The sequence below is a fragment of the Mobula birostris genome, chromosome 4 (genome assembly GCF_030028105.1).
Source record: "Mobula birostris isolate sMobBir1 chromosome 4, sMobBir1.hap1, whole genome shotgun sequence".
In the NCBI taxonomy this organism is placed as follows: Eukaryota; Metazoa; Chordata; class Chondrichthyes; order Myliobatiformes; family Myliobatidae; genus Mobula; species Mobula birostris.
The window spans coordinates 18,748,578-18,764,682 of NC_092373.1; the positions used below are offsets into that span (position 1 = coordinate 18,748,578).

Consider the following 16,105-nt stretch of genomic DNA (forward strand, 5'->3'; position numbering starts at 1 on the left):
GAAGAAAAAAAGTAATAATAAATAAGTAAAGCTTATTCAATATACTTTATACAGTATATGTATATTGAATAGATTAAAAAAGTGCAAAAAGCAGAAATACTGTATATTAAAAATAGGTAGTGTCCAAGGGTTCAATATCCACTATAAGGGGAAGAAGCTGTTTCTGAACAGCTAATTATTTAATTTAACTATTTAATAATATATACTTGCTGCAATTCACATTTTTCTATCTTTATGTATTGCATTGTACTGCTGCTGCAAAGACAACAAATTCACGACACGTGCCGGTGATATTAAACCTGATTCTGATAATGAGAGAATAAATACATAAATCCACATTTTGCTGACCAGGCATTACTGCTGACGCCAGTACACGATGACCGTTTGCAGGTTACTAACCCCGTCTGATTCTTCCACCTCTGCCCTTTATACTGGCTTGCTTCCCAATACAGGGTCTTGACCCCAAACATCGATAACCACTTTCCCCCTCGCTCCCACCTCGGCCCACTGAATCCCTTTAGCATTAAGCCAAACCTGTTCTCAACTGTCAAGATAAAACACTTTCCAGGAAGACTCAGGAGATAAGAGTCAGAAGTAAACAATTATCTCCCTGTCCAGATGGTTACTGATTAAAAGTGGCTGCTTTGTCCCATGAGGTGTATTGCACAACTAATTCATTCCAGAAACTCCTTACCTGTGATTCAGAACAGAAAATCACACTCCCAGCCCCAAACATGCGATTCTGTAGATGCTGGAAGTCTTGAGCAGCACACAAAATGCTGGAGGAACTCAACAAGTCAGACAGTATTTATAGAGGGGAATGAACAGTCGATGTTTCGGGCCGAGATCTTTCATCGGGACTGGAAAGGAAGGGGGCAGAAGCCAGAGGCTATTTATTCCACTCCATAGATACTGCCTGGTTTGCTAAGTTCCTCTTGTACCTTTAGTGTGCTGCTTCTAGTCCCTGTCTGTTTCAGGGTATTCCATAAGACCACAAGACATAGGAGCAGAATTAGACCATTTGGCCCGTTGAGTATGCTATGACATTTGATCATGGACAGTTTATTTTCCTTCTCAACCCCATTCTCCTGCCTTCTCAGCAATCAAGAACCTATCAACCTCCACTTTAAATATACCCCCCAATGACTTGGCCTTCACAGCCATCTGTGGCTATGAATTCCACAGATTCACCATCCTCTGACTAAAGAAATTCTTCCTGTTCTCTGTTCTAAAGGGACGTCATTGTATTCTGAGGTTGTGCCCTCTGGTACCAGACTCTCCCACAATAAAGAATATCCTCTCCACATCCACTCTACCTAGGTCTTTCAATATTTGAGAGGTTTCAGTGAGATCTCCCCTCATTCTTCTAAACTCCAGTGAGTACAGAGCTATCAAACACTCCTCATATGCTTAACATTTCATTATAAATGGATTTCAAATAATTATGCTTAACTGCCTTCTCAGTAAACCAATCTAACACTTTACCATATTATCTGGGCTGTGTGTAGTTTATTGCTGTTTATAGCCTAGCCTGATCTTTCATGGGTCTCCTGTCTCCTAAAAGTTCGTTTAAGTGCATACAAAGCTTTGATCTATGTGACATGTACAAATTTGCCATGCTTCCTTAACCCCCGTTAGTTACCCCTCTGGAAACCTGGCCATCCAGATTTTTATCGACACTGAAAAGAAAATGACCTGCGTTGTACAGCAGGACAGGGCTGATGACCCAGCCATTCAGGCAATCTTCACCTCCTATGGAAGGTGTACTTGTTATCATCCGAACGGTGTGGTCTGGTAAGTCACTGGCCCTTTTGAATAAACTGATAGATACTTCCAGGCACGGTCCGTTAAGTGGTAAAACATGGGAAAACTACCGCCTTCTACAAACATAGAAATCTACAGCACATTACAGGCCCTTCGGCCCATAATGTTGTACCGGCCATGTAACCTACTCTAGAAACTGTCTAGAATGTCCTACCGGATAGCCCTCTATTTTTCTAAGCTCCATTCCCATTTGTCCCTGATTCTGACTTGAAGATATTTTGATGTTCCTTCGTAACAAAGACCAATAGACATAGGAGCAGAATTAGGCCATTTGGCCCATCAAGTCTTCTCTGCCATTCCATCATGGCTGATTTATTATCCTTCTCAACCCCATTCTCCTGCCTTCTCCCCATAACCTTGGACACTCTTACTAATTACAAACCTATCAACTTCCACTTGAAATACACCCAATGACTTGGCCTCCACAGCCGTCTGTGACAATGACTTACCATATGGCTAAACAAATTCCTCCTCATCTCTGTTCTAAAGGGACATCCCTCTATTCTGAAGCTATGCCTTCATTTAAGGTGGAGCACAATACTTGATCCATTCTCCAGCACAGCTTCTGCCTTTCAGCACTGCCCAGCTAAGAAACTGTAGTAGATAAGGTATTAAACTTAAAGCAACACACATAAAAGTTGCTGGTGAATGCAGCAGGCCAGGCAGCATCTCTAGGAAGAGGTACAGTCAACGTTTCGGGTCGAGACCCTTCGTCAGTGTCCGAGTCCAGATGAAGGGTCTCGGCCCGAAACGTCGACTGTACCTCTTCCTAGAGATGCTGCCTGGCCTGCTGCGTTCACCAGCAACTTTTATGTCTGTTGCTTGAAATTCCAGCATCTGCAGATTTCCTCGTGTTTGAGGTATTAAACTTTGTAGTTTTTGATATAGATTTTTCTAAGTAATGAATTGAATGCATTTCCAAAGCATTTGGAAAGCAAGTGTATCTTTATTCATTTTCTTGTTTGATGTAAGTAATTGTAATCAAACAACCTCTCATGATCTCACAGGTCTTCCATTCTAAGAAATCTGCTATAACCGGCAGCTTTCCTTCTGCATTTGAATCTTGCACTATTCTCCGTCTGACTCACTCTATTCCATCTGCTCTTTATCACTAACCTCTCTTGCACTCCCTTCTGTCAAATTCTCCATGTCTATATTCTACCCCTATCTCGTCCAATTCCTCCCCTGCCGCCACAGCTTTGTTCATCCTGCCTCATAGCTAGTCCGTCAGAGTGACTACACTCCCTTTGGAGGAGATGTCCTACACTTCTCGCTGCCTCAGTAAAGCAGCCAGCATAATCAAAGTCCTCACCCATCACACACATTCTCTCTTCTCCGTCCTCACGATAGGCAGAAGATACAAAAGCCTGAAAACGTGTACAAGCAGGCTGAAAGTCAGCTCTATCCCACTCCTATAAGATGATTGAACGGTCCCCTAGTGTGGTGAGATGGCCGTTTGACCTCACAATCTCCCTTATTATAGCTTTGCACCTTGTTGTCTGCCTGCACTGCACTTTCTCTGTAGCTAACACTTTATTCTGCATTCTGTTATTGCTTTCCCTCAAACTACCTCGATGTAATGAAATGGATGGCATGCAAAACAAGGTTTTTCACTGTACCTCAATACATGTGACAATAATAAACCAATTCCCATTCTTATGTTCACACTGGGCTATTTGCTGCAAGATCTAGACACACTAGTTACGAAGGAACATCAGAATATCTCCGAGTTAGAAGCAGGAACAAATGAGAATTGAATTAACTTTATTACTTACATCCTTCACATAAAAATCCTTACATTGCATCTCCTTCTAAATGTGCAATGTACAATTTATAGTAATTTATAATAAATAGTATGTACAACAGGACAGTCAATAATGCTTAGAAATACAATTGTATTAGCATGAGTTAATCAGTCTGATGCCCTGGTGGAAGAAGCTGTCCCAGAGCCTGCTGGTCCTGGCTTTTACGCTGCGGTACCGTTTCCCAGATGGTAGCAGCTGGAACAGTTTGTGGTTGGGGTGCTCGAGTCCCCAATGATCCTTTGGGCCCTTTTGACACACCAGTCTTTGTAATTGTCCTGAATAGTGGGAAATTCACATCTACAGATGCGCTGGGCTGTCTGCACCACTCTCTGAAGGTGGTGGGTTTCCCATGTACGCCACTTATCAGGCTATGCCTGTAAGTATTCCCGTTCTTGCTGCCTGCAGATAAGGGCTGCTTCATTATCTGAACTATGAACAGATTAGAGTACAGTGTAGTTTATCAGTGAGCATCCCAAGGAAGGATGAGGACCTGAAAATGGTTATGCCTGGGACCCTGCCCCAAGGAGCTTCCTCTAGGAGTGCCCTGAAGCAGGCAGGGTCCAGAAGTGTCTGCTGTGCCAAATACCTCCTGCCAACACAGCGGACAGTGCTGGAGTGGTGGGGGGGGGGGGGGGTGCTGAGGGTGCAGTTAAGATTATAACACCATAAAATATAGGAGCAGAATTAGGCTTTTCAGCCCATTGAGTCTTCTCTGCCAATCTATCATGGCTGATATATTATCCCTCTCGACCCCATTCTCTTGCCATCTCCCCGTGACCTTTGATGCCCTGACTAGTCAATGATCTATCAATCCCCGCTTTAAATTTTTAGGGGCACCATGGTAACGTAACGGTTACAGCAACACTGTTACAGTCAGAGTTCAGTTCCAATGCCATCTGTAAGGACTATGTACGTTCCTCCCTGTGAACCACCTGGGGTTTTCTCCCACATTTCAAAGACATACCAGTTAGTAGGGTGATTGGTCATTTTAACAACACACTCAAAATGCTGGAAGAACTCAGCAGGCCAGGCAGCACCTGTGGGGAAAGAAAAGTACAGTTGATGTTTTGGGCCAAAACCCTTGGGCAGGACTGGAGAAAAAAAGCTGAGGAATAGATTTGAAAGGTGGGGGGGAGGGAAGAGAGAAGCGCCAGGTGATAGTTGAAACTTGGAGGGGGAGGGATGAAGCAAAGAGCTAGGAAGTCCCTATATACCCCCTATACACGTTTCACCAGACCCACCCAGTTCCCCTCTACCACCACTTTCCTCCGCCTAGCGGAACTTGTCCTCACTCTTTGGAGAGAAGGAGGATGAGAGGAGACATGATAGAGATGTACAAGATATTAAGAGGAATAGATAGAGTGGATAGCCAGTGCCTCTTCCCCAGGGCACCACTGCTTAATACAAGAGGACATGGCTTTAAGGTAAGGGGTGGGAAGTTCAAGGGGGATATTAGAGGAAGGTTTTTTACTCGGAGAGTGGTTGGTGTGTGGAATGCACTGCCTGAGTCAGTGGTGGAGGCAGATACACTAGTGAAGTTTAAGAGACTACTAGAGAGGTATATGGAGGAATTTAAGGTGGGGGGTTATATGGGAGGCAGGGTTTGAGGGTCGGCACAACACTGTGGGCCGAAGGGCCTGTAATGTGCTGTACTATTCTATGTTCTATGTTTACTCTAAATAATTTCTCCTTTGGGTCCTCCCAGTTCCTTCAAACAAAAGGGGTAGCCATGGGCACTCGCATGGGTCCCAGCTATGCCTGCCTGTTTGCCGGCTACATGGATCAGTCTATGTTGCAAAACCTAGCTCTCTGCTTCATCCCTCCCCCTCCGTTTCACCAGTCGCCTGGCATTTCTCACCACCCCCCCACCCACCTATCAAATCTATTCCTCAGTTTTACTTCTCCAGTCCTGCCGAAGAGTTTGGGCCTGAAACGTCGACTGTACTTTTTTCCGTAGATGCTGCCTGGCCTGCTGAGTTGCTCCAGCATTTTGTGCATGTTGTTCGGATTTCCAGCATCTGCAGACTTTCTCTTGTTTGGTCATTTTTAATTAGACTAGTGTTAAGTAGGTGGGTTGCTAGGCCGGCTGGGCCGGAAGAACCTGTTCCATGCTGCGCCTCTAAGTTAATAAGTAAATAAAAACCTAACAACAGTTTCCACAGATTCACCACCTTTGGACTAAAGAAATTCCTCCTCACCTCTGTTCTAAAGGGAATTCCTGCTATTCTGAGGCTGTGCCCTCTGGTCTTAGACTCACCCACAAGTGGGAACATCCTCTCCACATCCACTCGATCTAAGCCTTTCAACATTCGATCGGTTTCAATAAGATCCCGCCCCCCCCCCCCCAATCATTCTTCTAAACTGCAGCGAGTACAGGCCTATATGGGCATAAGCCCAGTAAAACCATCAGCAGACATCCCACCTCTCCCGGAACTTCCGGGAGTCTCCCGCATATGAATAGTGGCTCCCTGATGCCCATAAATTATATACAATATCATGGAAATCAATTTTTTTGAAAGCGAGAGAAAAGCAAGAGAGAGCGCGCGTGCGGGAGCGAAGGCAAGCGAGTGAGCGCGAGCGACCACGAGAGAGAGAGAGAGAGCGCAAGCAAGAGCACGCCATTGCAGAGTGTTCCAAAAAAATATATAAAACGTACGTCACCCCAGACTACACTAAAGTGTACCCCTGCCTAATAGGGGTCAAAATAATGACAGTGTTGCTCGCTGCACTGTTTGCAACAGTGACTTTTCTATTGCCCATGGTGGGTTAAGACTGTAAAAGACATGTTGAGGTGAGGTTAACAGGTGTCATTCGTTCATTAGCATAGCTAACGTTATTTAAACTAGCTGGCTGGCTGCTAAGGAGCTGCTCTATTGCAGACATCCCACCTCTCCTGCAAGTCCCGGGAGTCTCTCGCAAATTGATGGTGCTACCTCCCTGAAATGAGTTTTTGCAGGTTGGGATGTCTGCATCAAGAACATGCTGCGTGGGGTTCCTGAATGTTCTGGTGCCCTCTCGTTGTTAATGTTAAAAAATTCCACTTTAAAGAACACAGAGTGCAAGCCTCACAGCGTCACTGCAAAGAAAAGATTGATGTGCCGTCTCCATTGAACTGAAAGATGCTTGATGGCTCTGTTCAGCTTTTTGTCCGGGAGACAGTTTAGTACATAGTTTTGAGTCTGTCGTTATTCACGACCCTGTATGCTTCTGCTTTATGTGCAGGGTACATACTAACGCTTTCGGAGGGCATTATGCAGATGAACGCGGCATCCGGCTGCGGCGATGGCTGTGGCGAGACCCCTCATCCCCACTTAACTTCACACCTTTTAAACCGATTTTCATCTCTCTGAGCAAAAACATCGGCGTCAGGATTGTAGAGCAACAGCGGATCTTCGTGACTTTTTTGGCAATGGGGAAACAAGCAAAGTTCAACCTCGGAGTGAACCTGGAGGTAAAGTGTCCAGCTGGTTTCAGTTCAATTTCACTTTATCGTGTGCGATTAAGTTCCTGGAAGTTCCTCGAGATCCGGGCTGACGAACTGGAGGCAAGAGTTCAAGTCTCACCGGACCTGCAGTGAACTTTAAATGCAATGGTAGCATAGTGGTTAGCTCAACACTTTACAGGACACCTGGGTTCAGTTCCTGACACTGCTTGTCCATTCTCCCTGTGACCACATGGGTTTCCACTGGGTGCTCCGGTTTCCTCCCACAGTCCAAAGACGTACCGGTTGGTAGGTTAATTGGTCATTGTAAATCGTCGAGTGATTAGACAATTAAATCATTGGTTGCTGGGCAACGTGGCTTGAAGAGCCAAAAGGGCCTATTCCATGCTCTATGTCAAAAATTTTTTAAGAGGTAGTCAATTAAATAGATCTAAAATAGCTTGTATTTAAATTATGTCCACAAAACTACTGAAAAAGTATAGTTAATGGCCACTTTATTAGATGCCTCTTTTCCCTAATAAAGTGGCCACTGAGTGTATGTTGGTGACCTTCTGCTGTTGTAGCCCATCCACATTAAGGTTCGATGGGTTGTGCGTTTAGAGTTGCTCTTCTGGACACCACTGTTGTAATGCATGGTTATCTGAGTTACTGTCACATTCCCGTCAGCTTGAACCAGTCTGGCCATTCTCCTCTAACCTCGCTCATTAACAAGGCATTTTCTCCCACAGAACTGCCACTCACAGGATTTTTTTTGCACTATTCTCTGTAAACTTGCGAGACTGTTGTGCGAAGTCCCAGGAGATCAGCAGTTTCTGAGATACACCACTGTGCCTGTCACCAACAATCATTCCACGGTCAAAGTCACTTAGATTACATTTCTTCCCCATTCTGATGTTTGGTCTGAACCTCTTGACCGTGTCTGCATGCTTTTACACATTAAGTTGCTGCCACACATTAATTAGATATTTGCGTTAAGGAGTAGGTGTACCTAATAAAGTGGCCACTGAGTATACTCTAGACTATGTTGCAATTGTACTGGTACTCTGACACACTTTTTAATTCATTTTTATAAAGAAATTACACAGTGCAGGAACTGGGAACTCGGAGGGTGGGAAGAGAGGGCAGGAACCTGGGGTTTTGAACACAAAGGGTGTGTAAGAATCAGGGTGTCAGGGAGATTGAACAGGAACTTGAAGTACAGCTTTTTGTTTGGGTTGAGTTGTTCTCTGATCTTGCCAATTTACTCACAAAGATTTCGTCACCATACAAGAAGGCATCATCAATGTGCAGTTAATTGTGGTGTGTCCTCCAAATGCTTGGCCTTTATACACTTACCAATTTGCTGCTTGATTATCACTACAGAAACTCATTTCTGATGTAGCGAGAAAGTCTTGTTGCTGGTTGGTTGTGTGGTGAACTTTGTGTGTTGTGGTCTGGAATTTTGCCCACATTGGCTCATAAATAGGATTGAGGTCTACGTGTGTATTCAGAGAATTATTTGCAGAAGCCACACTTCTAGGAATTCTCTTGCAGACTGCATGTTTGCTTGTGCCATGACTTCCACTGATGCCCGGTCAAATTTGTGCCCCTCTTGATCTTCATGGGTAGAGACTAGGGAGAGTTGGTCAAGCTACTTTACAGCCAGTTGATGTTCATAGATCCTTGTAGATCGTTTTCTCCCAGTTGCTCCAAGGAAATAGAATTTCGATCACACCTAAGCCAACAGCAACGTTGAGGAGAGTACTTTGCAGACTAAAAGAATGAACCAAGATATTAGACAAGACCAATCTGGTCTACAATTCCAGTGTGGGGACTGCAGTAAATATTACGCTGGCCAAATTGGGAGAGAACTATCCACCAGGATCCATGATCTGTTTGTAACAAAAGCGAACTACTGCAGTTGCTTAAAACCTGAAATGAAAAGACAAAGCGCTCAGCAGATCAGGTAGCATTTGTCAATAAAGAATGAAACATCTGTAATTTCTGGATGAATCAGTGGCTTCTTTCTCCAGCCTCACCTGCATTTGCAGTATTTTCCCTTATTGCTTGTTTTGATTCAAAGTTCAAGGTAAGTTTATTATCAACAACCCTGAGATTCATTTCCTTGCAGGCATTCACAGTAGATCAAGGAAATACACTAGAATCAATGAAAAACTACACACAAGGACTGACAAGTACCCAATGTGCAAAAGAAGACAAACTCGGCAAACTCAAAAAAAAATTATTTACTTATTGATGTTTAATAAATTTATAAATAAATAATACCAAGAAAACAACAGCAAGAGTTGTTAAAGAATGTAAAAAAGCTAACATGATATTTAACTTGCAGTAATTCCATAGTCAGTTCCGCTTCTGATGGCTTGCAGGGAAAATATCACACCTGCCCACTGTATAATTTTGATTTTGAGGACTGGAAAGTCACAGTTGCCAAGAGTAAATTCCCGAGATAACCTCCTTACTGTAAGTAGAACTCCCCTCTGGGAGTTCTTGATCAGTGGTAACCTGTGTGATCTCATTTTGCATGGCAAACATTGAAAGATTACTCTCAGTCATCCCCGTCCCTGTGGGGGGGATTCTGGGCCTGTTCCAACTGAACAGGTTCAAAAACAAGAGATCTTACTGCTGTTTCTTTACACCTACTAACGAAAGCAAAAAACTTGGGTTCAATTTAACAGAGTAACCAACGATTCAAAGAGGAGGTTAAGAGTCCTTCTTCTCGCATTGTTATAATCTGAAATACTGTTTGACAGGCCTTTGGAGGTACGTTCATAGAACATGTAGAACATAACACCACAGTACAGGCCTTTCAGCCGCACTGTTATCCTGACCTTTTAACCTACCCCAAGATCAATCTAACCCTCAGAAAATGCTGGAGGAACTCAGCAGGCCAGGCAGCACCTGTGGAAAAGAGTACAGTTGACCCTTCAGCAGGAACAGGAGGCAAAAAAATGAGGAGTCAGTCCTGCTAAGGACTTCACCTACAACGCCTTGTCAATGAGAGAGGTCAGAGGGAAATGGCCAAACTGGTCCAACTGACAGGAAGGTAACTGTAGCACAGAGAACCACGCTTGAAGTGGATAGGCTACAGCAGCAGAAGACTGTGGACGCACACCCAGTGGCCACTATATTAGGGACAGGAGGAACATAATAAAGGGCTCACAGAGTGTATCTGTTTAGGCTCTTACTGTCCATTTTTATTCTATGTTCTCAATTTGAGTTCTCTCTAATACTCTTTATTCTCCTTCATAAATTCTTTAGCCATCCTTGACTAAATGGATTCCTTTAAGATTCAACCGGCCAAATGATCTCTGGTGACTCACTGGGTCCTACAAAAATCCATTTGGTATTGGTATTGGCATTGTTTTATTTTTGTTTACGTGTACCAAGAATAGTTTGCCTTGCATGCTGTTCCTACAGATCAGATATTATCCAGAGCATTGATTTAGAAACAATAACAGTGCCCAGTAAAGTGTAAAAGCTACCGATAAAGTGCAGTGCAAGTAAAACCATAAGGTGCAAACTCGTAATGAGATAAGCCTGTGAGGCCAAGACTCCATTTAGTTCAGATATGGGCTTTTGATTCAGTTTGATTAACATATTTTTTTCCCTTTCAGTTTAAAACCCCAGCCATGCAAAACTTTACAAACTCCTGGTTAACAGAAGCTGACCTTCACCTTCAGACCAGCTGGTTAAAAGTTCAAAAAATAATTAACAAGTTGTGTGTTGCCCTGAACTTTCCGAGCAATGACCCAGAGAAAATTGCACTTCCACTTTACCTTGTGACCCGGCAACAAAAGCTGGCCCAACTCTGTGCAGGGGTGAAGATGGAAGAAAGTGTAAACATGGAAAATATTGCCTGAAAGAAGTTGCCACCAGCACAATTTGCATTTGTGTTTGTGCTTGGGGTTGGGATTGGGTGGGGTAGTCTATATGTTAATAATATAAACTCCTAAATTTCACTTGAACATAATCCTTACTGATGTTCAAAATGAAATGAAAGCTCTCCGAGACATGGATGTAACACCGGGTTCAATAAAATCACCCCTGTTTGTAGCCTGTGGATTTTAGCTGTTTACAAGACAGGCCCACAATGGTTGTGAATTTATTAGGATGGATCTTTACCAATGTGAGGTACAAGTTTATCAAATATATGGGGCTGGTGAATCCAAATATTCATCTCTTTTAAGCTACACGTCTTTCATATTAACAGTCTATTTTGTTTCCCCTAACTTTATAGTCTGCAAGATTATAGTCTTTATTACCAAGCTAATGACAATTTGTTATTAAATCTATTTTGGATCAGCATTGATCTAGTTTTGTTGCTTGTTTATCTAAACATTATATAATAAAGTCAAGCATCTTTCTGAAGCTAAATTATAAACATGTTGTTTGAGGTATTCCATCTTCTGTGTTTTGGTATTATCGGGTAACTCATTACAAGGAGGCTGCAGTTTCCCAGAGTGCAGGAGTAAATGTGCCCACATACAATGGCTGCATCAGCAGTTCCTGTAGCAGAGGCATGGGAGTAGATTAACTGCAGGAGAGGAGAGAAATGAAAGTAGATTAATCAACTTTTCTCGGGCTTCCGGCCGGGTTTAGGTATCAATTATAACAGACGTCTCGATGACAAGCTCTGCATCTTCTTCAGGGATGGCAGTTTGTCATCAAAACGTCTGTTGTAATCGATACCTCTACCTGGCTGGAAGCTTGAGAAGGGTTTATTCGCATTATACAACAGGAAAGCACTAGATCCTTTTTCGAATGTAGATTAGCCAAGCATCAGAGGAATGTAAAACAGGGTAAATACAAAAACCTCAAAATATCCTTCTGTCCTTTAGGCAGTGACACTAACTATCCTACAAAACTGAACTGGTGTAACTGAGTCAGGTCTGTAGGCCTCCTTGCTCACACACGCTTTTTAAGTTCTGCCCACAAATTTTAATAAGTAAATAAGCGATAAATATCAAGAACATCAAGGGTAATTCAGCAAATCAAATTAGCCTTGGTTGTTGAATATCTTGACAGCAACTGAGGTGCCTATTATGTGTTTTCAGCCATGTGAAGTTCAGTATTTTGGAAGCTTTATTAGGATGGGTGAGCAGTTTCCCGTGGAAAAATAATGCTTCAAACTCTGCTGATAGAAATCTTGCTTCAAAGGCAAAGGACAACTTTGGAAGTTCATTCCAAAAGAAATTATGTTTTTGCTCTTCTCAAGCCATTCATTTCATAGTGGCCTTAGCTCAGTGGCACAGGTTTTTCGTGTCCATCTGCAGAATTTTCCTTTTATTTACATGACATGTCCCCACAGGAATTATTGAATTAACATGGCTGACAGTCTCCTGGAGTTTACTCTTATATTTTCAAATTAAATTTTCTTTGCTTCCGTTGGGATCTTTTACACAATTTTGCATGGTTTTTCTGGAAATATACTTTAGAAGAAATCTAAAATAAATGATTACTTAGTGATGAACCAAACCAAGAAACTTCATTATCAGGTAGGTACCAATTCCTTGAAAATAGCATCATCCATCTACACACATTGCATACGTCCACAAAGGTCTATTTCTTCCTAATATCTTGCAAATTGAATAGAAATAAGCTTTGAAAACCAAAAGATTCAGGAGCAAAACTGGGGCATTCAACCCATCAAGTCAACCATATTATCATGGTTGATTTATTTATTTATTTATTGAGGTACAGCACAGAATAGGCCCTTCGAACCATGCTGTCCAGCAATCCCCCGCTTTAATCCCAGCCTAATCACAGGACAATTTACAATGATCAATTAACCTACCAACCAGAATGTCTTTGGACTGTGGGAAGAAACCGGAGCACCCAGAAGAAACCCACATGGACCTGGAGAGAACGTACAAACTCCTTACTTCTCTCAAGCCCATTATCCCATGAGCCTCTAGAAGGTCCTCCATATTTTCTGGCCAGTAAAGGTCTCTAACCACGCCCTACTCCTTCAGTGTCATCAAAAGGACATCATGAGGAAATATTGGAGGTGGATTGGGCACATGGTGAAAAGAGAGGCAAACTCCATCATCAAGACAGCACTTCATTGAACCCTGAAGGATGGAGGAAACGAGAGACCAAAGACAACTTTGCACTGTGCCATAAAGGCAGAAATGAGGACACTGAACCACACCTGAGGCATAAAAGAGAAGATGGCCAAGGATAGGCAAAGATGGAAGACCTCATTGCTGCCCTAAAGACCAGCGGCATAACAGACAGTAAATAGGTCCAGCCTATTCTCCTGCCTTCTCTCCATACCCTTTGACACCCATCCTAATCAAGAACCTATCAACCTCTTCTTTAAATGTACCCCACGTCTGGGTCTCCATCGCCATTTCTGGCAATGAATTACACAGATTCACCTCCCTTTGGCTAAGGAACTTCCTCCTCCCCTCTGTGTTAAAGGGACATCCTTGTATTCTTAGGCTGTACCCTCTGGTCCTAGACTCTCCCAATAATGAAAGCATTCTCTCCACATCCACTCTATTTAAGTCTTTCAATATTCCAGAGGTTTCAATGAGTTCTTTCCTCATTCTTCCAAACTCCAGTGAGTACAGGCCCAGAGCTATCAAATGCTCCTCACATGCTTAATATTTCATTATAAATGGATTGTAAATTTCAAATAATTATGCTGAACTGCCTTCACATATTTAACATTTTATTATAAATGGATCTTCCATTTCAAATATTTATGCTTAACTGCCTTCCCAGTAACATTTAATCTGACCATATTTACTGCTGTTTAGCCCAGGCTGATCGTTGAATGAAAGACTATGTTGATCTCTAGTTCATGAAAAAAATATGTATTTGGAGAAGGCAGGAGGAAGTCCCGTATCATTGAACCATTTCCCAGCACAGTCGATATCCTTAGCAAAGAACAGGTGTAAACAAAATATGGAATATGGCAGTTAAGGATATATTTGCCCATTCCCATCACACTTAAAATAGATTCAGAGGTGTGATCAGTTTGTTTATACTGTGTTTTTGCTGTGACACATTGAAACATTGGCAGAAAGCCAGAATGACAAGTGTCTTTTGCATTCCATTCCATACAGTGGCAGGGTAGAGACATGTCTCTATCAAAAGAGGAGTAAGGGGCTCTTTCCCTCCACTAGCCTGCAGGTCACCTGCACCTGCTTAGCCCCCTGATCGGGGTCACGTGAAGCCATTGGGGCAGGTGGTGGATGGTCGTACGAGCAGCTGGTGCTTATCACAGTGCTGGTTATTGCAACCACTGACGTCAGGCAGACAATCTCTGAAGAGTATTGATAATGGCTGAGGTCGCCTGCCTTTTAAAGACACTGCCCAGAAGAAGGCAATAACCGCTTCTGTCGAAAAATTTGCCAAGAACAATCACAGTCAAAGACTATGATCGCCTACATCATGTGACACAGCACATGATGATGATGATAACCACAGATGCACAACTCTGGGACTCTTCCAATACAAATGTCATTCAGTCAGTTAATTAACTTCCTCCCCTTACAAGTTTGCCATTTATTTATTTGTTTGTTTGTTTGTTTATTTGATACAGCACGGTAACAGGTCCTTCCAGCCCAATGGGCCCTGCACTGCCCAGTCACACCCATGTGACTAATTAACTTACTAACTTGTACATCTTTGGAAAGTGAGCAAAATCTGGAGCACCCCTGGAGGAAACCCATGTGGTCATGGGGAGAAAGTACAAACTCTTTACAGAGAGCGGCAGGTATTGAACCCAGCTTCCTTGCTCTGTTGTCGCTTTACACTAACCGCTATGCTAATAAATAGACAAGACGTAATGAAATATCATCAGATAGTTTGCAAGAGACACTGAAGGAATATTTTGTTACTATTACCTGTGAGCAGTTACGCCAACCTCGGTCAATTCCGAAGTCTCCAGTGACAAAGTCTGCACCACAAGTAGTTGTCAGCTTACTAATTATCCCAGGAGTGTGATCCTCAGCAAGTGAAATCACACTCCTCTTTCAATATTTTTATTAGTTTCTACATAAAAGAATACAGAGTACAAGGAAGTATATATAAAGGTCGAAAAAAACAACTACCAATTACATTATATCTATTCATAATAACAATCTCATTACCCCGTATTCATGTAGGTTAGTCAAAGTTATATTGAAATGTAATAATTACTTACAAAAAAAAATCTAACCCCTACCAAGACCAAAGCTGTTTATTAAGGAGAAAAAAAGGTAAAATACCTTCTCGTATAATAAAAATTAATAATAGCCAACATCTAAATTTAAACAACAAATTGAGGGTTTTGAAAGTTTTGAAAATAATTCAGAAAGGGTCCCCACAATGTTTGAAAGTCTTGACGGGATTCAGAAATTGAACAACCAATCTTCTCTAAATCTAAGCATGACATAACATCGCATTTGAAATCACATTCCAAATTGGCTTTATTCTCTCTGATCAAGATCAATCTAGCGTTTGTGCCTTTATTAAACTAAATGCTTGGGAATGTTTTAAAAAGTGAGGTTAAGAGCAAAGAGGAATTAATTGGATAGCTCAGAAAATCTAGCACAGCTTTGGGCAAGTTCATGCCTTTAAATCTCCCAGAGGCGCGGCAAGTTTTTTCAACACCAGCTGATTTTTCTAAATTAGGAAGGTCCCACGGTTGATTGCTGGTCTGCGCTGAGTTATCTGAGACTAGCTGAGTTTGCATTAACTGTACTGCTGAATGGAGCAAATCACATCCAGAGTTTCTTCCCATAAAGAACGCTGCGTACTGTGTCCAGGTTGGGATGTTTAGTCATAAGATGGGGATATAAAACAGATCGGAAGTGGTGTGGGTTTCCAGACAAGCGCATTGATTGGAATTTCAAATGTACATGCCAGTAGTCTTTAAAGCCTAAAAGGGTAATGGAAGAATTTGGGAAAATTAGACCTTCAAGATCAATTCTCTATGGATCGCTTCATTAACGTTAAGATAACAAGGTAGGTAAAGCCAGCTTCCTGCTAACGTAGGCAAATCTAACAATTGAGAAATAGTGAAAATTTCAAGTTTAACTGC

At 42.4% G+C, this 16,105-nt stretch overlaps 1 protein-coding gene across 4 annotated transcripts in view; it reads left to right on the forward strand.

The window, feature by feature from the left end:
• Window positions 1–11,399, forward strand: part of LOC140195857 (glutamate-rich protein 6-like) — a 69,889-nt gene extending 58,490 nt beyond the window's left edge. For all 4 annotated transcript variants that reach the window (XM_072254496.1, XM_072254498.1, XM_072254499.1 and 1 more), the window contains 3 exons: window positions 1,639–1,794; window positions 6,852–7,080; window positions 10,686–11,399. In XM_072254496.1, the coding sequence (XP_072110597.1) occupies window positions 1,639–1,794; window positions 6,852–7,080; window positions 10,686–10,931 (631 nt within the window). In that variant the 3' untranslated portion in view covers window positions 10,932–11,399. The remainder of the gene's footprint in view (window positions 1–1,638; window positions 1,795–6,851; window positions 7,081–10,685) is intronic.
• The last annotated feature ends 4,706 nt before the right edge of the window (window positions 11,400–16,105 follow it).